Raw genomic sequence first — 25,324 nt, 5'->3', positions numbered from 1 at the left:
ACACACTTATCATCCAGCCGCTGCCCACCTCTCCCCTCAGTAGTACAAATGATCAATACACTTGGCTGCTATTGGAGAGGTTGGTGGTTTGAGTCCACCCAGAGGTGACCTGAAAGAAAGGTCTGGCGATGTACTTCTAAAAATATAGCCATTGAAAACCTCACCGAGCACAGTTCTGTTCTGACACACGTGGGGTCATCATGGGTCAAAACTGCCTCTGTGGTAACCTTTTTTCTCTGCCACCTCTCCAGCCCTTTCTAGCTACTTCCCCTTTGTTTGTGATACCCCAGCAACACTGGTCCAAGCTCCTCCTCCTCTGTGGCTTCCCATATGCTGACTCCTCTGTCTGCAACTCTTCTTCCTGCTTTTTTCCCATGGCCGGCTCCTCATCCTTCAAGTCAAGCTGAAATGTTGCCTCTTCCAGAACACCTTCCCTGAGGTGGTCTCCCCTGTTATTGCCCACTTTTTTGTCCAGTTTATTTCTTTCATTGTATCTCACAAGTTGGAAATACTTAAATATTCGTTTATTGTCTGTGTCCTTATGAGTTAGAATGATTTTGGCCACAGATAACACAAAGTCCAAGTCACAGAGGCTGTAACAATAAGGCAAGCTATTATTTCAGGTAATGACAGCTCCAGAGGCACAACTGGTTTTCAGATTGCTTGGTTCAGCAGCTCAAGGATGTCTTCAAGGACGTCGGTTCTCCCCATCTCTCTGCTGTGCCATCCTTAACACTGGCTTTGGCCTCAGGTTGGTTAGCAGGATGGATGGAGCAATTCCAGGTATCACATCCAGACCTCGTACGAGCAGGGCTTTCTCCTCATTATGTGTATAGTTAACTATTGCTGTGTAACAAATTATCCCCAAACTTAGCAGTTTAAAACATCTATCATCTCACAGTTTCTGAGGGTTATAAATCCTGGGGCAGCTTAGCTGGTTGGTTCTGGCTCAGGATCTCTCATGAGGCTGCAGTCAAGGTGTTGGCCAGGGCTGCAGTCATCTGAAGGTGTAACCAGGGCTGGAGCTTATTCCAAGCTTATTCACGTAGCTACTGGCAGAAGGTTTCAGTTCCTCGATATATGAGCCTCTCCATAGGTTGCTTACAATATAGCAGTTGTCTTTTTCCATAGCGAGTGATCCGAGTGCGAGAGAGCAACTGAGTCCGAGTGCCTGCAGTATGTTTTATAACCTAAACCTGGAAGTGACACAGCCCCACTTTAGTGTATTCTACTGGTCGCTCGGCCCAACTCTGGTGCAAAGTGAGAAGCAACTACACAAGGGTGTAAATGCCAGGAGGCAGGGGTTATTGGGGATCAACTTAGGGTTGGCTACCACATTGTATTTCTTTTCAAATGTGAAGAAGCGTTTCCTAGGAGCCCCCAGGAGGCTTCTCTTCATGTCTGTTGGCTGGAATTGTGTCATGTGCCCATACCTAAACCAGCCACTAATGAGGGGTTTCAGGCCATTGTTTTTGGCTCATCACAGCCATGGTTCACTCCTGGGGCTAGGATCCACCTCCAGTGTAGCACAAGATGGCACTGACGAAGAAGATGGCCACCTGAACAAAATCAGGGTCATCTGGAAGGAGGATGGGGAGATGGAACAGATGTTGCATAGGCAACCCACACTATCTACGATACTCACCCACTAGACCATAAACTCCATGAGGACAGGGTTACATCTGTTCCTGTACTGCATCCCTGCGTGTAGCCCACTGCCTGGTACAGAACATCTCAACAATATTTGTTGAATGAATTCATGACTAAACTGGAAGATGATACATATGGTAGGAGACTTAGGACCGGTATTGCCAGATGGGACAGACGCCCAAAGCCCTAGGCACCATAAATTCTTCTTTAAACTTAGGAGGCCACTGCCAACCCCAAGGACAGACAGGATGGGCGGAATTAATCTCACTTTATTTCTGGAGAAGTTTGAGCAGATGCAATAACACTGATTCCAGGCAAGGGCAGGGGGCATGGGTGCCCCTAAAGCAACCAGTATCCTGTGACCCAAGGTGACCCCCATCTCCAGACCTGGGTTTCCTCTCAGTTACAGTTAAATAGAGAGAGGAAGATCTCCCCAGGGAGCCTTGGGGGAGGGTCTGCTTCCTGCACCCACCCCTCTACGCAGAGGAGTCTGAGCACAAGCTATTTACAGTATTCACATCCACTGTACCCCACCAAACCAAGGCAAAATACTACAGGCGGCCCTTCCCCAAGGGAGGAGGCCAAAGAGGCTGTGAGTGTATGTGTGTGTATGGGGGGGGGTTTCCGTGCGTGTGAGCACACATGTGCACTGGGGGGCAGGGTCTGGCTCGGGCCAAAGAGACGTCAGTCTATAAGGTGCAGATTAAAAACAACAGGGGCCTCACCCCGAGGGGCCCCGGCCACATCTGGCTTTGTTCTGTCTCTTTCTCCTCCGGACTTCCTGGGGGATGGTGCAGAGGGGCCCTCAGAGCTGCTCTGGATCCAGTGCAACCCCTAAAGGACTTCTGGGAAAAAGGGGGAGAGGAAACAGTCAGGGCAAACTGATGGCTGGCGATCTTAGGGTGGGGTCATGAGAGGACCTCTGATAGAGCCAGGAGAAGGCAGGTCTAGGGAGCCCAGGGAAGGCTGCTGGGAGGGATGACCTGCATCTAGGAATCAGGGGTCCCTACCTGTGACCTGCGGGGGCTGCACCACAGCTTTCTTGAGGAAGGCTTCTGCCTCTGCAAAGGGCAGCAGTGTCTCTGGTGTTCGGCCCAGACTTTTGTCCCCTGGGGGTCCCTTGGGGGAGAAGCCATTCTCCTGGTGCGATAGGAGAGGCTGCAGGCCATTCACCAGGGACCCTGGTGACTCCTTGTTTGGCAGGCTGTGGATGGGGAAGCCAACGTCAGGTACCTCGCATCCCAGTAAAGCCCAGGCCACCCTCAGCTCCAGCCTGCCCCCCTGCTCAGTGTCCCTGGAATTGGGAGCGGCTACCTCCACTGTGTTTCCTGGGGGGTCAGTTCCTCTTTCTGCACAGCCTCTTTCTGCAGTGCTGAGGGTCGAGCCTCCACAGTTTTCACAGGGTCTGTCACAGGGAAGAAATGCCCACTGGTTAGGGGTTGGTGATAGAGAAGAGGTTTGGGGATGGTGATGAGGGGGATCGGGGGCTTCACCTGGACTGGAATTGTTGACTTTTGTCTCCTTTCCATCCTGCTTCTGCTTTGAAGAGGAAGAGCAGTCAGACTCAAAGGTTATCTGAATCCACCAAGTAGATTCTTCTCTCCCTCAGCTCAGACCCTGAGCGGCCTGCCCAATAGCCTCCTTCCTTTGGCCTGGATGCCTTTCTCCAGCCTCCTTTCCTCTCCCTACCCCATTCCCAAGGCTGTCCCCTGGGATCCTGACCTTGGTTTCAGCAGCTTCAGACTTCCGAGTCCTCTTCATGATCTCCTCCAGGCGCTGTTGGAGGCCCACACCAGTTAAGCCTAAACCTCCCACTAGTCAGCCTCCTACCCCCTCCTCCCAGTCTCAGGGCCCTCGAGGTTCAGACCGACCTCTCCTAGGCCAGGAACCAGAGCTTGCCCCATTTCCTCCTACCCGGTAAAGGCCAAGGCAGAGCCTACTACCAAAGCCTAAGTAGTTCCATTAACTGCAGCTGACACCCAGTTCAGGCGCGGACTCCGCCCACCAGCGCCAGGCCCTGCCCCACATAAGCCCCGCCTGCCAGTGCGTCTAGGACCGCCTCTACCCTCCTTGCTGCTCTGCCCACCTTTTTGCGCTCTTGCCGCTCCTGCTCCTCGCGCTGGAAGTGCTTTTCCCGCTCCAATCGCTGCCGCTCCGCTTCTTCCCGGGACCGAGCTTCGGCCTCCTCTTTCTGCCAAAGACTCGCATGAGCTTTGGGCAGCTGCACTCCAACCTTCCCTCGGCGCCACCCCCCAGCCCGCCACCAGGTGGCGCCCGCCCGCCCACTGCAGCGGCACCTGCTTCTGCAGCCGCTCCTGCTCCTCTAGCTCGGCCTGAGCCTTCTCTCTGGCCTCCTGCTCCTCCCGCCTGCGGGCCTCGGCCTCCCGCTCAGCCTGGGCCTCGGCCTCCCGCGCCAGCTGCTCTTCTCTCATTCGCCTGGGGGACAGAAAATGCTCGGTTCGGTTGCAAGCTTCTTCTCCAGCTCCCATAAGGGCCCCCTTAGTCCCCATGGGCGCACTCACTTGTCCCGTTCTGCCTGCAGCCTCCGCTCCTGCTCCTCGCGTTCCCGCTGCTCCCGGGCCTGGCGCCGCTTCTCAGCCAGGAGCCGAGTGGCCTCCTCCCGGTCTGTGGTTCCGGCCATGGGTTTGCTAGGGGTCACCGGGGGAGCAGGGGCTGGGGGTGAGATCAGGACAGCAGTACCTGGAGTGGGATCCAGGACCAGGAGTCAGCACACACCAGCACAGGCACCTCCAGCACCCCTGCATGCCCCCATGCTTCCAGGACCTCAGGGTCACCCACCCACCCAACTGCTGCCATCAATTGCCAGTGGTGAGGTCCTCATCTTTGGCCTGTGTTTTGGACCTGGACTCACAGAGGGCAGGAGCCTCCTCTTTCTGTCTCCCAACACTCAGTCCCCCGGCACCCCTGGCCACCTCACCCACACAGTCCACAAAACCAGCTTCTCTCACCCTGCCCACCTCTCAGTTCCCTCTCTTCATGCCCACCTGCAGGGGCCTCCACTGTGGGCTGCTCTTTCTGGGGCTGGGCTGGTATGGGTGAGGGCACAGGCGAGGGTGCTGGTGAGGCTGGGGCTGCTGACTCCTTCTCGTCACTGGCCCTGCCCTTGCTCTGGTTCTTGTCCTCAGGCTCTGCCATGCTGGGGCTCTCCTTTGACTCATCCTTCCTCCGAATGCGCCCCTTGGGTGATGCAGTTGTTCCTCGGGGGGATGGTGGCTTTGGGGGCAGAGCATGGCCTGGCCCTGGGCTGGAGCTGGGGCAAGGAGAGGCAGGCCTGTGCCAGGAGGTGGAGGGAGAGGATGGCCGAGCCTTGGATTTGGGACTGAGAGAAAAGCGAAGGGGTGAGGCCTTGAGAGCACAGAGAGCTCCCCTCCACTCACCCTCCCTGACCATGTCACCTCCTCAGGGAAGCCCTCCTCCCCAGGATAGACTGGCACCCCCCACCTTATAGACCCTCACAGAACCATTCTTTGTAGAGCATAGATCTCAGTTTGTAATTACATATTCATTTATGAGGTTCTTTTAATGTCTGTGTCTCCAGTAACCAGTAAGCTTATAACAGCAAGAACTGGGTTTGGCTCACCAAAGTATTCCCAGCACCCAGAACACTCCTGGCAGGTCCATTCATTCATTCAGCAGGTATTTATGGCATGCTTACCAGGTGCCAATCACTATTCTGGGTGCTAGGAGGTACTTCAATAATCAAAACACTAAACAAAACCCTGCCCTCAAAGGAGCTTTCGTTATAGAGGTGGGTGCCCAACGAATGCTTGTGAAAGAATAAAGGAAAGGCCTGGGGTCTGCATAGCTCCGCTCCCGCCTTGGGCCTTGCCCCTGCCCACCTGAGCTCAGAGGCGGCGCCTGCGGATAGGCGTGGGCGCAGCGAGGCAGGCAGCGACTGGCGCTTCTTGAGGCTGCGCTCCCTTGCCAGCGCGCTTTTCTCCTTCTCGTTTTCCCGCTCCTTGTCCTTCTTTTCCTTTTTCTGCACCTTGACGAGGCGGGGAAACAGGAAGACATGAGGAGCAGCAGTGGTCAGCAGTGGTGCTCCCTGGGCCGGGCCCTGTCCCCACCCTGCGCAGGTGCGAGGCAGCCACTCACCGGTGAGGCCTCGGGCCGGCGGCGGGCTGGAGCCGGGCTGCCCCCAGCGCTGGGCTTGCGGCGCTCCCCCGCGGGGGCGCAGCGGTGCACGCTCCGGGGGGCGCTGCACGGTGTCAGGGGACTGGCAGAGGCCGAGCGCGGGCACACAGGCACGGCTGCGGAGGGATGAGTGCGGTCGGGGTGCGGCCCCGGTGCAAGGCCGGCCCTTGCCCTCGCCCTCGCGGGGGGTCTCCCAGGGCCGCTGCCCCTACCCTGGTCCCGGCCATTGCGGGGCAATGTGACCGCGCTGCGACTCCGTGCCAGGAAGGAGAGAGTGGGCGTCATCAGACGGTCCACAATGCTGCTCTCCCATGCGCTCAGTTGCAGGCTCCGATCTGGGGGGAGAACGTGAAGGGAATCCTGTCACCACAGGCGGCCGCAGGAGACAGGCGGAGGCATAGGGAGCCGACCAGGTACATTCTCCATGCCAGGCCCAAAGGCTGTCACCCAGGAGGTTGCTCTCCCCATTCACGTGGAAGCCATACTTGTCCACACTGCCGTCTGGACTTCCACTGCAGACCCAGACAACAAGACACTTCCCAGGGCACCATCCTTCGTGGCTTGAGGGTCCCCTCCTACCACTCTCCCCAGGTGAAAGGGCTCTGAGTTGTGGATATAGGAAGGAGCCACCAATGGTTGGTAGAAGACCATGTTTCACTGTAGGTCCCTAACCCCCTTGCTCTCAGAGGGCGGGCCTAGGGTAGGCATGCCTCCTGGATTTGGGACAGTGAGGGTCCCTGTGCTCCTCTGATTCAGGAGAGGCCCAACTTTTAGTAGTCTTGTGCCAGGGAGAGGTATCCAGTGGGCCTGGCTGCCCCTGGCCACCCTGCTCTATCCCCTCAGCTGCTGGGTTATTTTTAAGCCTCAGTCAGGTGGGGTTGGTGCAGCAGCTGATTTGGTTGCTAGGCAACAGAACAACCAAATAAAAGCTAGAGGAACTTATAAATAACTCCTACCATGGCTCCTTCACATGTGAGCACCAGGGCATGGTGGGAGCACAGGGACTGTGCCACTTTGGTTCCCCACAACACTGGAGCCAGCCAAGAAGACCATGGCTGGGCTCTGAAGGTAGAGGGGACCCTCTAGGGTGGAACCATAATAAGGGTCACACAGACACAGCCTACACAAGAAGCAAAGCAAGCTGGCTGTGTTGGAGATGAGGTTGCCTCCCTGTTCCCACCCCCAGCTTGCTCTGAGGCCCCTGCCAGGCTCTGTTTGCTGGGGCATTGCTCTTTGTCTCTTCTCCTCCTCTGCAGGGTACAGCTCTGTCCTCAGGGCCCAGACCCAAATGCCGGCTCCCCCGACGGGCACAGAGCCCTGGGTTGGGTAGAGTGGGGGTGGAAACCTGGAATATATGAGGCTCCAGGGACCTGGGGTTCTTGCTGAGCTCTGGAGGAGGCTTGGTGGGAGCTACAAGGGCCTCTAGAGGGGAAGGGCTGGGCCTTCTCTTACTTCTACTGGGGGAGTTCCAGAGCGTGGCAGAGGACTTTGAGAGCCGCTTGTTGATTATAGAGTCCACGTGTTTGGGCAGGTTTACTGCCGACACGGAGCACCTGCTCCCACCTGGAGGGGAAAAGACACGGCATTAGGGCCGGGCCAGACAGGAGCCAGGGGGGGCACTGAGGCCTTCCATGCAGGATGCTCCGCGGGCAGGGTGGGAGAGGGAGGAGTGGGCAGGCTAGGATAGGGAGGAGGAGGCAGACTTGGCCCTGGAAGGAGTAGGGGAGGGCGGCGGGCGGGGGGGTAGGTGACCAGAGATAGCCTGGGTTGGGGGAGCCGACGGAGAAGGAAGAGAGGGGGATGGAGTAAAACTAGAGAAACTACAGCCTTCTTGGCCAGAGGAAGCCATTCCCTAGGGCTGGGCACTGCAACCCCTCCACCCCCAGCCACCCAGCATTGGCACTTGCTGACACTGCCCAGCCAAGGCGCTATGGATACAACACCCACGTCCTCGGACAAATGCAGACGGTCCTGAACAGAAGAACCCACACAGTCAGAGTTACTTGCACAAACACAGATATTCATACAGACCACAAAGAGAAATACATGCAGACACAAGCACATCCAGTGACAGATACGTATGCATGCACACATGTGTGCAGACATGCACAAATACAGACACGAACACATCGAAGCAACCTAATTATTATATTTGTAAGAGCTACCATTTGTTGGAGGCTTACCACATGCCGGGCACTGTCCTGGGCCACACACACATTACCTCATTTGATCCTCCCAAATCTCCACCTACAACCTCGGTGGCTACTCTTAAGTCGATTTTGACTCCTAGCAACCCCAAGTGAGAAAGCAGAAGTGCACCACAGGGTTTTCTTGGCTGTAATCTTTACGGACACAGATCTCCAGGTCTTTCTCTCGTGGAGCAGCTGGGTGGGTTCGAACCACAAACCTTTTGGTTAGCAGCCGAGTGCTGAACTGTTTGTGCCACCAGTGCTCCTCAGGGGCAGAGAATATTGTTATCCCCAATTTACAGATGAAGAAAGTGAGATGTCGAGAACTTGATGACTTATCTAAGGCCACACAGCAAGTGTCAGGGTCGGGACCATAACCCACTTCTGTCTGACTTGGGAGCCCGCAATGAAGTACACAAGGCCACAAACACACCAAGGCAAACACATACTAAGACACACAAAGCACAGACCCACAAGCACATACACCAAAAGACAGGAATACTGAACCGTGCCGTTACAGAAAGAGATCCAAACACAGTGGTACATACATGCCCGCAAAGAACCAGACCAAAATCCACCATAGCCCTATGTAAAGAAAACTCGGAGAAAAAAAAAACCTACCCTCTAAGATATATACATAAGGGGGTGACAGTTTTCTTTAAATATCAAGTGCCTCCAGGGCATTAAAGTCTTCTTTTATGTATCATCAACTAACAATAACTGACAGGAGCAAAGAAGGCTAACCCTAAAATGACAGAGGTTTGAAGGGCAAACCAGAATGAAGAGAATGCATGACTGACGTGCTAGTGGAAGTCCTTAGGGAGGGACAAATTGGTGGACAGACCATTCCAGAAGATACAAGTCACATGAAGCCAGGCACACCTGCTGCAGAGGTCCCCCAGCTCCTTGTACTGAAGCTGTTCTCTGCCCTCAACTCCCAGGCTCTAGCCTCGCCCACCCACCCACCAGCCCCGCTGCCTACTCACTGGTCTTATGTCCTGGTGAGCCGTGGTGCAGGGCTCCTGCCCAAGACCAGCGCTGCTGCCGGATTTCGGCCCACGTCTTCTTCACTGACCTCTGAATGGCTGCTTCATAGCGCTCCTGGGGGAAAGTGAGGAGAGGGGAGAGGGCTGGGCTCAGAATCATTTGTCATACCTGGAAGACAGGCCCTTCTCCTTCCTGTGACAGTGCACCCCTCCACCAAAAGCTTTCCAGACTCACCACAGGTAACCAAGGTTACCAAATCCTAGCTATGATTAGGGACTATTTGCAACAGATCCATTCGGACTTGTTTTAGGGAGCTTATCACTGTTCTTGAGTCATTTCCTGGGTATACGAGCTGTTGCTCTGAGGATGGGGTGGGATGTGGGACTCCCCTCAGCCTGGGGCCCCTGGGCAGGGCCATGTCCTCCTGGAACTGAGGGTCCTGACCTCGGGCTGTGTTTTTCCCTCAGCCTGAAGCCCAGGGCAGGGCCAGGCCATTTCTTCCATGTTCTCATCAGTGCTCAAGCTGGGGCTCTACCTATATTGTGGGGCTAGCCACACTCCTACAGACACATATCTGTGTACATACAAAAGCAGATATACCGGGCACATATGCAAACACACGTCCTGATAGTGCACACAGTTATGGGGCCCCACACCAGCACATACAGAACAAACAGGTACACAGCTGCAAAGATGTCCGTTATTGTACACACAGTGGCACAATTACAGATGTGGACACAGATACAGCCATATACCCACAGATAATGCAGAACCATGAACACAGGTCTCTAGACTTAGCCAATATACAGATGTGTGGAAACACATATACACAGATCCACACGTACCAAGTCAGAAATCAGCACCAACGCACCTTATTTTTCTCAAGCTTCTGCCGCTGCCGCTCCTCCAGGGCCGCTCGGCGCTGCTCGGCTTTAAGCCGCTGCTCCTCCAGTCGCCTCCGGCGCTCCTGGAGCTGCTTCTCCCGCAGAGCCTTGGCCTTTTCCTCTTTCTCCAGCCACACTGCCTTCTTGGCCGCTGTTGGGAAAGGAGCCCCAGTGGGGCATGAGTGGCCTGTAGCTGACCAAACAGGTCTTCTCCAAGGGGCTTCCTCTATTACCTCAGCCCTGGGTGGGTCCTTCTCCTCCCCTCTAAGACTCCTCCCTCAAATTGAAGGGCTTCCAGGACCCTGGCTCAGGCCTCAGAATGAGGGTTTCCCTGAGGGGAGGCCCATTTCTCCCCACTGGCCTCGTTGTCTCTCAGCACTGAAGGAGAAATGAGGTCTTTAGTTAACATCCATGTGCCAAGCACTGTGCTGGGCATTACACCTACTGGCATGGGATTTGGAGTGAGATGTGACTTCTGGGTGTGAACCTTAGCTACTCCACCAGCTGTGTGGCTTAGGCCAATGATTTCTTCTCCCTAGGCCTCAGTTTCCTCATCCCCAAAAAGGGGATAACACCTCAGGAGGCTGTTGAGTGGATTCAATGAGGTACTGCAGGTACCGCACTTAGCACAGTACGCATAATTAAGTGTTCCAGATGTGTAAGCTATTATTAGTCGGATGCTGGTGGTGTTGATGACGATGATGAAGAGGATGATAGAGATGGTGCTGCTGCTTCCCAAACACTTACCCAGGTACTTGGCCCGCTCTTCTCGCCGCTCCTTTGCCAGCTTGTGTCTCTCTCCTGCCTTCTTAGCATCTTGGAGGGGAAACAAGATAGACTTGTATCAAAGGGCTCACCAAAGGGGAGTCACCATTGGGGTCCTCCCTCCAGGCCTCACCCCCATCTCTTTCCCCACCTCCTCCAGGGTGAAGGGGATCCCCTCAGGTGGTGTCATGTAGGGCTGAGACCTGAACCAAGGAGTCGGGCCCAGGAGTGGGGGCAGCACACACACCTTGCTTGGTTGAGGGACTGTCGGAGGTTGGCACTGCTGTTGGAGATGGCTGGCTGCTCCTTCGAGGAGGCCTGGCATCTCGCAGGCCTGTAGCAGGTGGAGTGGGTCCCCTGCTCTTCACTTCAGAGGAAGGGGACTCCTCTTGTGGAGGGACTGGCCCACACCCGACCTGCTCTGAGGGATTCTCTGGTTCCAGTGGGAGCTGCTTAGGGCTAGTAGGGTTCTTCATGGCAGGAGGGGTATCCGGGGGAGTGTCGGGGATGAGGGCTGACATCGGTGGCGGTGGTGGGAAGGGGTCGCCTTCTGGAGAAGGTCTTGGCTCTGGGGGGGTCCTGGCTGCCATACCTGGAAGATCAATGCGAGAGAAGAGAGAGGGTCAAATATTACAGCTGTGCAATCAGTTCAACACATAGCCTATCTCCCTTGTCCAAAGGACTTTCATTCATTCATGCATGCATGTTTATCAAGTTCCTTCTACACGCCAGGCCCCGTTCCAGATGCCGATGATAAAATGGGGAGAAAACAGCCATGTTCCCTGCCTTTGTGGAGCCTACACTTTAGCAGGGCAGACAAACAGCCAGGCAATTACAGGTAACCTACACTTAGGGGACTTCCTGGAGAAGTGACAACCACACTGAAAGCTGAAGATAAGCTGGAGTTGGCCAAGCAAGGAGGACAGGGATGAGGGTTTCTGGCAAAGAGAAGAGCATGTGCAAAGGCCCTGGGGAGGAAGGAAGGAAGGTGTGCTAGAAGAACTGAGAGAGAGCTTGTGGCACTTGCTAACTCACAAAACAGCAATGATTTGTTTTCACGTCTGCCTTTCTCATCTCTCTACTTTACATTTGGGCCAAAGTGCCCAGCACAGAGCCTGGCGCATACAGCGTGCCTAGGCTCTCACACGGGACCGACCAAGAGGAAGGACATAAGTGTAGGCACCAGTGTCCTGCCTGTGTTGCTAAAATCTTCAATGGGATGGGCAAATTTGTAACAAATCCCATTTTGTAATTTTTTTCAATGACCCCCAGATTTCTTCTTTTAAGACATTAATATTCCAGAGACCTTGAAAAAGATACCAAAGTACTAAGTAAGGAGGCCGCAAATTTGGTGTATACACGTGTATATGTGTACGTATTCATGTGTGCACATGCATACTGTGGGAGAGTTGAAACACAGGCTTTGGAGTCAGTTGAAGCTCCCAATTTTTTTTTTTTTTTCCGCTTTAAGTGAAAGCTTACAAATCAAGTCAGTCTCTCACACAAAAACCTATATATACCTTGCTAACCCAACCCAGTGCTGTCAAGTCGATTCTGATGCTACACACTCTCAATTACTCTCCCCCTAAGGAGACAGCCTGCTCTCTCCCTCCACTCTCTTTTTGTGTCCATTTCGCCAGCTTCTAACCCCCTCCACCCTCTCATCTCCCCTCCAGGCAGGCGATGCCAACACAGTCTCAAGTGTCCACCTGATCGAAGAAGCTCACTCCTCACCAGCATCCCTCTCCAACCCGTTGTCCAGTCCAATCCATGTCTGAAGAGTTTGAAGCCCCCATTCTGATGCCACCACCCCAAGAGATGAAGAAAGGGCCTGCCTCCTCAGCAGGTAACTTTGGACAAGGCAGTCAACTTCTCTAGGACACAATCTTCATATCTGTAAAATGGGGATGATGAGCCCAAGCTAGAAGGGATTAATGTCAGTAAAGTGCCTGGCACAGTGTATGGCATAATTCAGGTGGCAGCAAACACATCCTTCCCTTTCCCTGTGAGTCTTATGAAGCTGCCAGGTCTCCCAAATGGAAGCCTCTGCCTGTTGAGCCCGGTGCTACCCACTGCTTCTCATCCACTGAGGGGCCACTGACCAGGGCTTAGGGGGCAGAGCTGTGTCCCTGGGAAGGTGTATCTAAGGAATCATTTTTTTTTTGCTCTCGCTAAGTGTCTCCACACTGGGTCCTCTGCTCTGGGAATTCTGGTCGCTTCAGGAGGTGGCAGACTCCCCACTACTGTGGTTGATGGTGTGTGCTAGGGGAAGGGGCACACCTAAGGAGTTGACTTTGGGACTTTTGGGGCCTTCTTTAGAGAGGCAGAGGAATCTAGTGGCTGAATTTGGGCTCTGAAGTCAGACTATTTGAACATGAATTCTGGCTCCCCCTTAGGCTAGTTATAGACCCTTTCTGTGCCACAGCTATGAAATGTCTATAAAACGCAGACAAAATGGTACCTACCTCATAGGACTGTGATGAGTGTTAGTCATAACAATAACCACTAACATTTATACATTGATCGAGAGCTTCCTACGTTCAAAGCATTTCACACATACTAGCTTTTAAAATCCTCAGTGACAATACATATGAAGGAGGGGCTATAAATAACTGTTTTGTACAGATGAGGAAAGTAAAGCAAAAAGAGATTAAGTAATTTGAGGTCACTCAGCTGGTAAGTGAAGGAGCCTGGACTTGAACCCAGGCATCTGTCACCAGAGCCCAGGCTCTTACCCTTTACGCCCTCCTGCTTCTGTTCAAGGCAGTAAATGAGGTAATACATGTTATGCAATGGAATCATTTAGGTTCACACTATTTTTCTCTCGTTCTTTCCCTTCTAGCTTCCTGGGCTCTAGGCAAAAGCTCCAGCCAAGGTCCTGCCTCCCCAATAGCCCCTCCAACCCTGCCAGCCCCTAGGCTCTGTGACATCCAACCTGCTCTCCCATACCAGCTTGAGACAGGTGCCTGCTCACTGCCAGTCTATTTTCCAGCCAGTTGCAAACTCCTTTGCTAACTCTAATGGGCAATAAAACTCATGGCAACCATTTACGAGTGCTCACTACATGCCAGGAACTGAGGTAAGCCCTTTGTATCCCCATCTTGCATCCTCACAACTCTGAAACGTAGAAATTCTTGTCCCCATAATTTTTTATTATACAGATGAAGCAATTAAGGCTCACTCTGCTAAGTGATTTGCCCAGGGCCATAGACCCAGTACATGGCACAGCCAGGATTTGAACCCAGGACTGTCTGGGACCAAAGCCTGGGTGTGTAAGTACTAAGCTTGAAGGCTAAGGGCAAGGCCTATTTATTACTGTTTTCCTAGCACCTGTGCGTGCTGGAGGTGTCGCAAGGAAAACTGGTAGGCGGATGTTTGTCTACACCTAGGCAAATCACACCCACCAGGCAAGAGCATGAATCCCCAACTAGGTTCCAATTAGCTGTCTGAGGGGGCCTGGGAAGAAGTAGAGAGAGTGGGGCATTGAAGGACCTAAACCTGGGCATCGGATGCAGTGGAGTACAAAGGTTTTAGGTTTCAAAGTTAGGCAAGCCTGAGTGGGGATCCCAGCTCTATTGTAGGACCTTGGGGAAACCCTGAACCTGTCTGAGCCTCAGTTTCCTCCCCGAATAGTTGTGACAGAGAGCAAGTAAATAGGACATCTTGGGCATTTGGCAGGGGCACAGTGTGCAGCAGCTACCCTGAAGAGTCTGTCCATGTCTCCCCATCTCTGCCACAAGAACCCATGTTGGTCAGGCCCTCAGCCCTACCACTCCATGAGACTGCTTCTCAACGTCACCCATGATCTCCATATTGCTAAATGCAGTAGCCATTTTTTAGTCCTCATCGTATTTGACTCATCAACAGCACTTGACACTGTTGGTCTCTTGGTGGTCCTTGAAACATTTTCTTCGCTTGGCTTTGAAGACAACACAGGCTCCTGCTTTTCCTTCCACCTGGCTGGCTGCTACTTCTCCGTCTCTTTTGCTGGCCCCACCTTATCTTCCTAACCTCTGAGTGCTGGTGTGCCCCAGGGCTCAGTTCAGGACCTCATCACTTTTCTGTCTATGCTCACTCCCTTGGTGATCTCATCTAGACTCATGCCTTTAAATACCATTGGTCTGCTGATGACAACCAAATATGTATCTCCAGCCCAGACCTCTCCCTTCAGTTCTAGTTTCATCTATGCAACTCCCTACTTGACACCCCTGGGTGTCTAACACATGTTCCAAACTTAACACGTCCAATGTTCCCCCCAAACCTGCCCTCCCTGACTTTCCCTTGTCTCAGTTAACGGTAACCCCATTCTTTCAGTTTCTCAGGCCAAAAACCCTGGAGTCATATTAGACTCCTTTTTTTTTTTTTTTAATTGTACATTAGGTAAAAGTTTACAGAGCAAATTAGTTTCCCATTCAATAGTTGGTACATAAAGTGTTCCATGACATTGGTTTCACTCCCCATAATGTATCAGCACTCTCCCCATTTCCATTCTAGTTTCTCCGTTTCCTTTTGTCCTGATTTTCTATCCCTTCCTGCATTCTCATCTTCGCCCATGGACAAATGTTGCCCTTTTGATCTTGTAGAATTGATTGTTCTAGGGAGCACGTTCCTCTTGGGTGTTATTGTTTATTTTATGGGCCTGTCTATGGTTTGGCTGGAAGGTGGTCTCCAGAAATGGCTTCAGTTCCAGTTCAGAAGGGTGTCAGGGCCATAACCTCAGGGGTTCAGGACTCTCCTTGTCTCATAGCCCACATCTAAATCTCTCAGCAAATCCTTTTGCTCTATCTTTAAAATAATATCCCGAGTTCAATCACTTCTTGCTATCTCCATCTCTTACCACCATAGTCCAAGCCACTATCATCTCTTATAAAAGACTCCCTGCCCCCATTCTTTGTTCTCCTTTGGTCTTTTATCAATACAGCAGCCAGACTGAGTCTGTTTAAAAATAAGTCAGATCATGTTACTCCTCTGCCAAAATCCTCCAAGGACTCACCATCTCACAGAAAGGAAAAAGCAAAGTCCTCACAATGGCCTATAAGGCCATTACCTCTTAGGCCTCTTATCTCCTCCTCCTCTCCCCTGCCCAGTCTTCCCCAGCCACACTGGCCTCTTCAGCCCTCCTTAAGAACGTCAGGCACGCTCCTGCCTCAGGGCTTCACACTTGTTGTTCCCTCTGCTGAGAATTCTCGGCACCCAGATTCTGCTTGGCTCACATCCTCACCTTGATTGTCCCCTTTTCACTCTAATGTTGGGTCTCAATGAAGCCTTCCCTGACCCCCTAATTTAAAATCACACCTTGCAACTAAGCTCTCCCTCCCCTTTCCAACTGTACTTTTTTCTTTCCAACAATATTTTTCTCCATACGCATTATCACCTTGCTAACACTGTCTCCCACCACAAGAACATAGCCTCTACAGGGACACAGATTTGTGTCTATGTTGTTAGCTGCTGTATCCCTAGGACCAACAGACCCTGGTATGTAGGTGCTTCGTAGCTATTTGTTGAATGAATAAAGGAAGGAACTCCACCCGGCCGACAGCAGCATCATCAGCTTTTACCTAGATGACTGCAAAGTCCTTCCAGGGCTCCACCTGCACCATCCCTGCTCTGCTCACTGAGCGGACTGAGTCATCTTTTCCAAACACGAATCTAACCCTACTACTCCCTGCTGCTTGCAACCTTCCAGTGGCTTCTCATTGCTCTGAGGATAAAGATAAAATTCTTGTGCCCAACCTACAAGTCCGGCATAGTCTGGCCACCCTTCCCTCTCCCTTACCTGTTGAATCTCATGTCCTACCCTGCTCCTCACTTGCTCTCTGCACTCCAGCCACACTGACTTTTCTTGTAATTTTTTTTATACTTGTAAAAAAAATATACAGCGCAACATCTGCCGATTTAACATTTTTCACACGTACAGTTTAGTGACATCAATTATATTAATCATGTCGTGCAACCATCACCCATACCCATTGCCAAGTTTTCCATCACCATAAGCAGAAACTCAGTGCTTCCTTAAACAATGACTCCCCTTTGCCCCATCTGTCCCACCTCTGGTAGCCACTAATAAACTTCAGTGTACTGACCTTCTTTTAATTTCAATAACCATCCATGCTCCCTCCTGCCACAGGGCCTTTGCACATACTCTTTCCCCTTTTTTCTAGTTAACTCCTAGCCACCCTTCAGATCTTAGCTCAGTCATTATTTCCTCAGGGAAGACTTCCCTGATCTCTCTTCCTTCATTATATACATTCACAGCTTCATGTGCCTCTTGTTTGGAGCACTGCCACAGTTACAATTTTAAACTTCGTTGTGTGGTTCTTTCATTATTGTCAGTTTCCCCCAGACTGTGAGACAACCCTACGAGGGCTGGGCCATGTCAGTGTTGCTTACCACCGTATCAACAGCAGCTACCCCAGTGGAAGTACATGGAGACAGAAACCAAATGTTGTTGAATGAGGATAAAGTACTATACTATGCTGAACCTGAGGCCACCCAGCCTTAAGTAGGCACCTATGGAAGGCCTACTTAGCTAATAAAGAGTAGGTGATGTGGCATTTATTGCAAAGGGATAAACACTTGAAAGGAAGCAAAATAACTCCATCTCAATCGAGTTACACAGCTTTCTAGACTAAGCCACTTAAGTAGAAGTTAATAAAAATAATAACAAGTGTTTACTCCAGCAGCTCAACAAGAAAAGCTTCTTGAGAGGCAAACAAAACGTTTGGAACTTATCTTTTGATCTGGTGGACTACTGAACCTGAATACAAATATTCTCCTCAGAATTATGCCAACCCTGATCAAATGTTATTGGGACAGTGTAATCTGGAACAAATTATATTAAGATAAATTAATTCCTCGGCTAATTATCAATGAGGTGTTGTTAAACCATTCCTGATTCTTCCCATTTTCAATCACCAGATGTGATCCTTTGGCCACTGAATTTTATTGTCTATTTCAGACTGTGCAGTTTCAGCCAGTCCATTTATTTTGCTACACTGATATCTACCAGAAGTATTTGTTAAGAACTGGATAACAGACAGACAGTTTGTATTTATTTCTTGGCACAAAGAGCTTTAACATGGATGGACGGATGGATTGTGCAAAGCTAACCAGCCAGTGTATATAGTAAGGCCCCCCAAAGCTGCTCCAAAGCCTAAAACTAAAAAAGCCAAGCCAGTTGCCATCAAGTCGATTCCAACTCAAGGTGACCCTATGTGTACAGAGTAGAACTGCACTCCATAGGATTTTCAAGGCTGCTTCATTGGAAGCAGATTGCCAGGCCTTTCTTCCAAGGTACTTCTGGGTGGGTTTGAATCACCAACCTTTCAGTTAGTAGTCAAGTGCTTAATTATTTTCACCACTCAGGGACTCCTTGTTCCAAAACCTAGCCTCTCTAAATGCTAAATGTCTTGATTATATCAGGGCACTATGCCCCCTGCCAGCTTCTAAGCCCAGCAAGGGAAACTAATTTACTGAGGTCCTCCCATATGCCAGGCACTTTCCTTTATCTCATTTAATTCTTAGGACAAGCATAAAGGGAAAGTACCATGATGGTCCCCATTTGACAGGTAGGAGAAGTGTTAGACAGGTAGAGCAAATTGCTCATGTCAGTGTCAGAGTTGGGATTTGGACCCAGGTTTGTCTGTCTGACAAAGCCCTTACATCATACTCTTTCCGGTAGGAGGTCACATCACCCTTCCCTGAGGCTTCTGCCTGTTCCCTAAAGAAGGAAGTGATCCAGTGGTTCCTCTGAAGATTCCCCCACAAGGGTGAAGGGTACAGGTGGGGCAGGCAGGCACTGAGCTCAGGGTGCAGGAATGTGGGGAAGGCAAGCTCCTGCCTGGGCTGGCCAGCAGGAGGCAGGAAGTGAGGCACCTGGGCAGGGGTGGGAGACAGCAGTCCACCTGCAGGGGGCAGAGCAGGGAGTGCCCAGGGAAGGGATGGGGGAGTATACAGACAGCACTTCTGGGTGGGGAGCCTGGGGGAGGCAGAGGCGTGAGGCAGGGAGAGGAAACAGGATAGATGAGCACCTCTAGCAAGAACGCTCCGGACTCTAGCAGCAGCTCCCTAGGTGGCAATGCTGGAGCAGACAAATGAAGACAGGGAGGCAGACAAAGGGGAAAGACACACAGAGACAGGCATGTACACACAGCAGGGAGAGAGAGAAAGAGAGACATCCAGACAACGTAGACTGAGCCTGCACAATAGCGAGACTCAAGACACATGGTCGCTCGCTCTCTCTCCGCCAAACACAGGAAACAGACCTAGTGGGATTCAGAATCAAAGAGAGGCACAAAGACACACACAGAACCAGGGACCCACTCTAAGGCACAAAGCTACAGAGACACACACAAGCACACAGAGACACAATGTCCCAGTACATTTATGTGGCCTCATCCAGGTCACTCCTGGCCTGCCCTTTTTGGGCATTTCTTTACCTGGGCCCAGGGAAAGTCTGATTAACGATAACAACCACTGCTTGTGTCAGGCACATGTTTAAAGTGTCATAAACGCTTTAATAACATCAGTTCATTTAATCTTCAGCGCAGTCCTATGAGGTAGTTATCATTAGCCCATTTTACAAAGGAAGAAACAGATTCAGAGAGATTAAGACACTCTCTTAAGCCACACAGCCAGTGAGGAGTAGCAGGGCTAGGGTTTGGACCTGGCAGCAGTGTGACAGGTTCTGTGCCCCTACTTTGCTGCCCGGTAGGGACAGCCTCCTGGGTTTTATTCCTTCTGGAGAGATCTGGGCTGGAAGAATGGGGGTGGGCAGGAAGGACAAACCCTCAGGCTGTCCAATGGAAGCTGAGGGGGCAGTGTTACTCCCAGCCTGGGAGTAACTGAGCCAGCTCTAAGACTGTGCCAGGAGCGGGGCAGCCTGTCTGCACCAGGCAGTCCTCAAAGCCTGGACCACAGGCCCTGGGGGCAGCAGGATACCAGAGCCAGGCCAGGGAACCCAGCAGAGACTTTAGATAGAAGGGAGCTGTGTGGCTGGCTGGTGGCCATTGTTCCCAGCCTCCAATCAGAAGCACCCACTTCCTGTTATTTTAGGCGGCAGGAAATGACCCCATCCCACAGGCCAGGCCCCACCAATGTCCCTCCCTCAACCCCAGCAGGCTGCCCAGACTAGAGCCCAGAAGCTGAGGGCAGAGGCCTAGCCTCAGCCCAGGGCCTGGGGTTGGCCCACTGCTTGGACTGTCACCACTGCCTCTGTCAAGGGTCTCCTTCTGGTCCAACTTTTTTAGTCTCAAACCTGGCAGGATCCAGGGGGACCTGGGGCCCTGCTGGCTTCACCTCTACCTCCCAGAGAAAAGATCACGGGAACCCCAAGACCGAGATGCCTACAGAAGACCAATCATACAAGAGCTTCGCCATGACAATCCAGCATAGAGGTTTGGTACACAGGCTTTGGAGTCAGATGGACTAGGGTTCAAATCCTGCTTCTGCCAACTCCCAGCTGTGTGACCTGGCAAGTAACTTCACCTCTCTGAGCCATCTGTAAAAGGGGGATAATAGTCCCTGCTGTGCGGTTCAAATGAGACAATGCACGTGGCATGCTTCGCATTGTGCCTGGGACAGAGAAGGTCCTTAATAAATGGGAGTGACAGATAATAAATGGGAGATCATTTGGTCTATCAAGGGGTCTTGCCTGGTCCACTTCTTCTCTTAAGAATGGTGAGGAAAGCTAATGGGGCAGAGCGGCAGCTAAGAGGTGATGGAGAGAAGCTGAACACTGTGCCCCCGGGGTGCCAGGCAGAGCTACCACTGGCCAACAAAGCCGCATTATGTCGCCTGGCTCATTGGCTCCCTTCCTGGCCCCAAGGCCCAGCAGGGAACCAAGGATGTGGTTCCCAGATTTTTGTGGCCTAACCTGCAGGCTTCGTCAGACCTGAGATCTGCCCTGACAGCCCTCAAGTGCCACACTCTAGTGTGGGCCCTGCTTTCAGCCCCTTCTCCCCTCCCCTAGCCCTGTCCCACCAACAGCTGGTAGTGCCCAGCCTGAAAGGGATGAGGCCTGAGCTGGCCTAGTGCCCCATCCTCCTCATTTGCATAAGCATGAGTGCACATTAGGGACTCATTAGAGACCTCATTACTGGGCCCACCAGCCCAAGGCATGGTGGAAGCTGGGAAGCTGTCAGTAGGACATGCCACGGCCAGAGTGGCTACTGTGTGTACAGCTGCAACCGTTTGTGCTAATCTTACTAACTTCTACTCATCCTTTCAGCCCTACCTCAAATGCCTCCTCCTCTGTGAAGCCTTCCAAGCAGAGCCCACTGCCTCAAGTGATATCACCACTGTACCTAGGCTTCCCTCCAGACTGCAGGGTTCTGTGAACATACGTGCGTTCCCAGCTAGACTAGGAGCTCCCTAAGAGTAGGGACCCTGTCTGGTTTACTTCTCTGCCATTTGCACAGCCAGCACTGAGCTGGCATGTGGTGGGCCATCAGCCTGGCCAGACCGGTGATAGATGGCTGCTTGCACCCACCTCTGGGGCCTTCTCTCCTACTCCCACTGCCCTGCTCCAGGCACAGAGCCCTCTGCTCCCTGGATACACCCTGGCTTATGTCTGTCTGGAACTCTCCTCCCGCCTTCTGTCTTCCGCCTTCCCCCTGCCCTACATTTACCTCCTGAAGTTCTAATTAACCATCATCTCCTTCTCAGATCTCCAAAGGAATGAAAAATAATAACAACAAAAACAATTAAATAGCCAGTGTTTTCTGAGCACTAACTTCACTTCGTGCCAGGGCCTGGGCTAAGGGTTTTCTATGTTCATATAATTTAATGATCTGTGTTTCTGTGAGATAATTTCTAGTATGATTCTCATTTTAGAGATGGAAACCTAAGACTGAGGTTAAGCAATTTGCCTGAGGTCACACTGTATTGAGTAATAAAGTGGAGACTTCAACTGTTTCAGAATCTGCACTCTTAACCGGACTCCCAATTCCCGTCCCCCACCCCCTATACTTCCTACCTCCCTGCTGGCACCAGTCCAGGCAGCATAACCGCAATAATGGCAAAAACACTTAATTGGGTGTCTATATGCCAAAGTTCCTTTAGGTACATCATCTCTAACTCTCAGATTAACCCTGCAAGGCTGCAACACCACCCCCATTTTCCAGGGACAGAAAATATGGCTTACTGGGATTTTCATCCAAGTCTTCGACCCTAAAGCTGGCACCACACCCGTCCCCTACTCCATGCTGCCTCCCGTTTAACACTCTGTGTGCAAGTGTGTAAAGGGAGCACAAAGAGGGCAGGGATCGTGTCATGCACACTCAGTCTCAGCCCATGCCTCAAACTCTCATAGGGCACATGCTATGTGCATGGCAGGTGCTGGTGGCTTGTTGAGTTAAATTTACTCCCAGGAAGCACTTGCTTCATAATGGATCTCTGTCACCTTCAACTTCTCCTGGTATAGGGACCAGCCGTCATCCCTATCCAGGTTCTCACATAATTCCATCTACACTCTTGTATGTAGAAGAGGGTTCCCAATCCAGGGCCCTGTCTGCAGACCTCCCCACTCTATCCAGGTCCTCCAGTACAACCAACCATCCCAACCCCACACCCTCATATTCTGTCCAGGCCTCCCACTCCAATGCCCTAACTGTAAACCAGCCACCCACTCAGGCCCTTGTACACTGCCCAGTCACCACCATCAGGCCCTGAGGTACACACTAGTGCCAGGGACTCTCAGATGCAGAGGGCCAGAAAGGAGGTAGACTCAGGCTGGGCCTACCCGAGTTGTTCCCTCTCAGGGCCCGCAGAGCCAAGACAGACCTAGGCGCCCTTATTTCCAGCACGGCCTACAAACCTCCCAACCACACCGGACTGATGGCAGCCTTCCTTCCTCCCTTCTCTCAGCTCCCGCACCCACAGGATCCCCTCGAAGCACCCACGCTGGCGTGGGGAGGAGCCCACCCACAGCTAAGCAGCCCCACCTTGTCCTGGGCTCTCCGCACCCACAGACACTGTTTCATCCTGGGCCCACACCCCAGGGGGCAGGGAGGTGACAGGATTAGGCTCCAGGACTCCATGGGGGTGTGGGAATGGGGCCACCTCCCCCCTGAGTCAGTGGGAACAGAAGTTGGGTCCTCAGTAATCACACTCTTCCCTCCCCTTCCAGGAAGAGAAAGAAATAGCCTCCTTCCAAAGCCAGGCCCAACCAGAAACTCCCTCCTCAGCTGCTCCCAGGTCCGAATGGGATTTGCAGATGTCCTGGACACCGGTGGCTGATGGGGTCGGGGTGAGGGGAGGGGAGCTTTGGTGGTCTAGGGCCTGGAGTGTGTGAGTGTAAGCGGGAGATGGTGAAGCCTCAGTCTGGGCAATGATGTGGCAGGTCCCGGGAGTGCCGGCCTTGAGCCTTCACCTCATTCTCTAGTGAGGCTCGGACTCAGAGAGGCCGGGAAGGGAGGGCAGCAGGCCGAGCAGATTTACTTCTGCCCCCTCCTCCCGAAATCGGGCTGGGTGGGCTCCAGAACAGGCTAGGCTGCAGGAGAGCGCCCACTCCCCCAGCTCCCGCCCTCACCCCTAACAATGCCGCCTCCCCCTCCCCCTCGCCTTTATCCGGCGGGTTACTTGGCAGCAGCCGCCAGAGACCTCCCCCTCTTCTGCCCTCCCCTCCCGCCGGCCGGTAGCAGCAACAGGCCCTTTACGCGGCAGCTGGAGGGATGGGGTGGGGGCGAGGTCTGGGCCAGGGCGTGAGGGGCGCCAGGGCCTAGGTTTCGGTATGCAGGACGCCAGACTTGAGAATCTGGATCCCCGATACACACATCCAGACTGGGGTCACACGTGTCCACCCGGGGTGGGGAGGGGGACAGAAGCCCCAGCGCAGTAGGCGAGAATTCAGGGCCTGGGGTGGATCAGGAACGGGGTGGGAGCGGACAAGCCGAGACGGCACAGTGCTGGGGCAAGAGGGTCACCCCAACACTCTGGAGCCGGGTCCCAGCCGATCCCGCCGCCCAGTGCGTCCCAGCGTTCGGGGTGGGGGAGGGGGCAGCTGTCAGAAGATGCGTCGATGGCCCAGAGCCGCGGCCGCCACCGCAGTCTTTATTTTTAAACTTCCAAGTGGTCAGAGGGCGCGGCGGGGGAGGGGTCCCCGCCCAGCGGGCCAGCCCCATCCTCGGCCTTCCTCGAGGGCCCTTGACCTCCCCCCACCTCGCCTCTGTGTGGCTCCCCGAATACCTGGGGGTGCGCCGAGGCCCGGCTCGGCATCCGGGCCGCTCTCCATGGCTGCAGCGTCAGTGGGGGTTTCGGGGTCTCAGCGGCTACGGTGGCGGCGGCCCGTGGCCCGGACGAGGGTTCCTCGGCGCATCACGCCCGGCCCGGCCCGGCGGGCAACGACTCGGAGGCGAGGGCGCTCCGGGGAAGGTCGAGGCTGGCGCGGCTGGTGGCCTGCGAGGCTCAGAGTTGCCGGCCGCCCAGTGTCTGTCGGCTCCGGCCGCGACCCTGCTCCTGCCGGGCGCCGGCCCAGTCCCGGCCGCGGCCCAACCCTATTGTACACCAGGGCTGGGCCTGGCCTAGCGGTTGGCGCGTACCAAGTGCGGGGAGGGGTGGCCCGCCCCCGCAGCGGAGCGGGACCCAGCCGCCGCGCGTCGGCCCGGCTCGCGCATCCTCGCTCTGGAGCGTCGTACTTCGAGCCTCCGGGCGCCTCCTCTGCAGTGTCCGCGGAGGGGGCGCCAGACCCCAAAGGACGCCTGCCGAGCTGCCACCCCCTGTGGCCGTGCGTTGGTACGTGCCGCAGCGCGAGACGACTATGTAGGGAGCGCTCGGATGATTCACCCGCGGCTGGGGTTGGGGGGAGCGTAGAGGAGCCGGGCTTGGAGTCCCCAGTCCCACCCTGGAGCCTGGGGACTCTGGCTCTGGGGCTGAGGGGGCAGCTCCAAGTCTAAATTCTCTTCCAAACCCACCTCAAACAAAATCGGCCCGGGGACGTCGGGAGTGGAGCGGGGCATGAAGGAGGGTCACAGGGAGACCTCAAAAGAGCTACCCGTTTTCTCCCCTGGTGATGGCTGGGATGGGAAGCAGAGTTGGGAGCCTTGCTGCTGCCCTTCCTCCAGCATCATATGGTCGGTGTCTTCGCTGCTCCTTTAGGATAATTACAGGCTATGCTGCTGCTTTACCCAAGTCTCTAATCTGCTGGGGCCTTTCTGGCCCTCAACTGGGTGGTCCTGGCCCTGAACCTCCCCCATCCCACCCCCTCTAGGGAACCCCTCCAGTCTCCCCAGAGGAATTTTCTCCCCTGCAGCCTGTGGATGGAGGGGATGAGCCCCTCCTGACTCCTCAAAGTAGCCCTGCCTCCCAGCCCTCTAGAGCAGATCCTCGAATTCTGTTGGTGCCGGCTGAGGTAAGGGCCTCAAGTCAAGTTAGGCCCAGCCTGGGGCAGAGAAGGGGGGGCTTGCTGGGAAGGTGGATCGATAACGTTGCTGCAGGGATGGACAGAGGGCAGGAAGGGGGAGGCACAGCTGGGCCCTGCCCACCCCTTGCCCTGCCCTTTGTCCTGACCTCCAGAAGGTCAGTTCCCTAGTTCCTCCATTGTCCAAAGATTAGGCCCAGTGAGATGCTGTCAGCCCACCCCCCTTTCCCGCCAGCGCCTCCTTCCTTTGAGCAGCTCCCAGAGAGCAGCAGTTTGAGGCGGGAGGGTGGAGAACAAAGGATCTGGGTCTCAGGCAACCTGGGGGCAGCCTGCCCTGG

The 25,324-nt window shown here is 53.6% G+C and overlaps 1 protein-coding gene across 9 annotated transcripts; it reads right to left on the bottom strand.

Annotated features, from left to right (window-relative positions):
* Window positions 1-509: 509 nt before the first annotated feature.
* On the bottom strand, window positions 510-24,056 carry MAP7D1 (MAP7 domain containing 1). 9 transcript variants are annotated; one of them, XM_064281712.1, is made up of 18 exons: window positions 23,816-24,056; window positions 10,878-11,222; window positions 10,613-10,681; window positions 9,853-10,016; window positions 8,981-9,095; window positions 7,258-7,368; window positions 6,018-6,140; window positions 5,767-5,921; window positions 5,511-5,650; window positions 4,629-4,990; window positions 4,173-4,350; window positions 3,948-4,086; window positions 3,737-3,841; window positions 3,373-3,426; window positions 3,144-3,189; window positions 2,965-3,055; window positions 2,661-2,854; window positions 510-2,495 (listed from the first exon to the last, which is right to left on the bottom strand). In XM_064281712.1, the coding sequence occupies exons 1-18, from the start codon at window positions 23,859-23,861 to the stop codon at window positions 2,485-2,487; spliced, it is 2,448 nt and encodes an 815-aa protein (XP_064137782.1). In that variant the 5' UTR covers window positions 23,862-24,056; the 3' UTR covers window positions 510-2,484. The 9 variants fall into 9 exon arrangements, with proteins under 9 accessions (XP_064137782.1, XP_064137781.1, XP_064137786.1 ...); XM_064281711.1 differs by having other exon boundaries at window positions 5,511-5,656; window positions 23,816-24,055; XM_064281716.1 differs by having other exon boundaries at window positions 4,173-4,323; window positions 4,656-4,990; window positions 5,511-5,656; window positions 23,816-24,054.
* Between the last annotated feature and the right edge of the window lie 1,268 nt (window positions 24,057-25,324).

Source organism: Loxodonta africana, chromosome 3 (genome assembly GCF_030014295.1).
Source record: "Loxodonta africana isolate mLoxAfr1 chromosome 3, mLoxAfr1.hap2, whole genome shotgun sequence".
Taxonomy (NCBI): domain Eukaryota; kingdom Metazoa; phylum Chordata; class Mammalia; order Proboscidea; family Elephantidae; genus Loxodonta; species Loxodonta africana.
The sequence above is the reverse complement of the archived record's forward strand: the minus strand, read 5'-3'. Positions and strand labels throughout refer to the sequence as shown.

Excerpts from the sequence above, each read along its gene's own strand:
- MAP7D1 (XM_064281709.1), bottom strand. The coding sequence starts at position 23,861 with ATGGAGAGCGGCCCGGATGCCGAGCCGGGCCTCGGCGCACCCCCAG. Across the intron at positions 5,657-5,766 it reads GCCGGCCCGAGGCCTCACCG|GTGCAGAAAAAGGAAAAGAA; the intron begins GTGAGTGGCTGC and ends CGCCTCGTCAAG. Across the intron at positions 3,427-3,736 it reads AGCGGCAAGAGCGCAAAAAG|CGCCTGGAGGAGATCATGAA; the intron begins GTGGGCAGAGCA and ends GGCCTCCAACAG.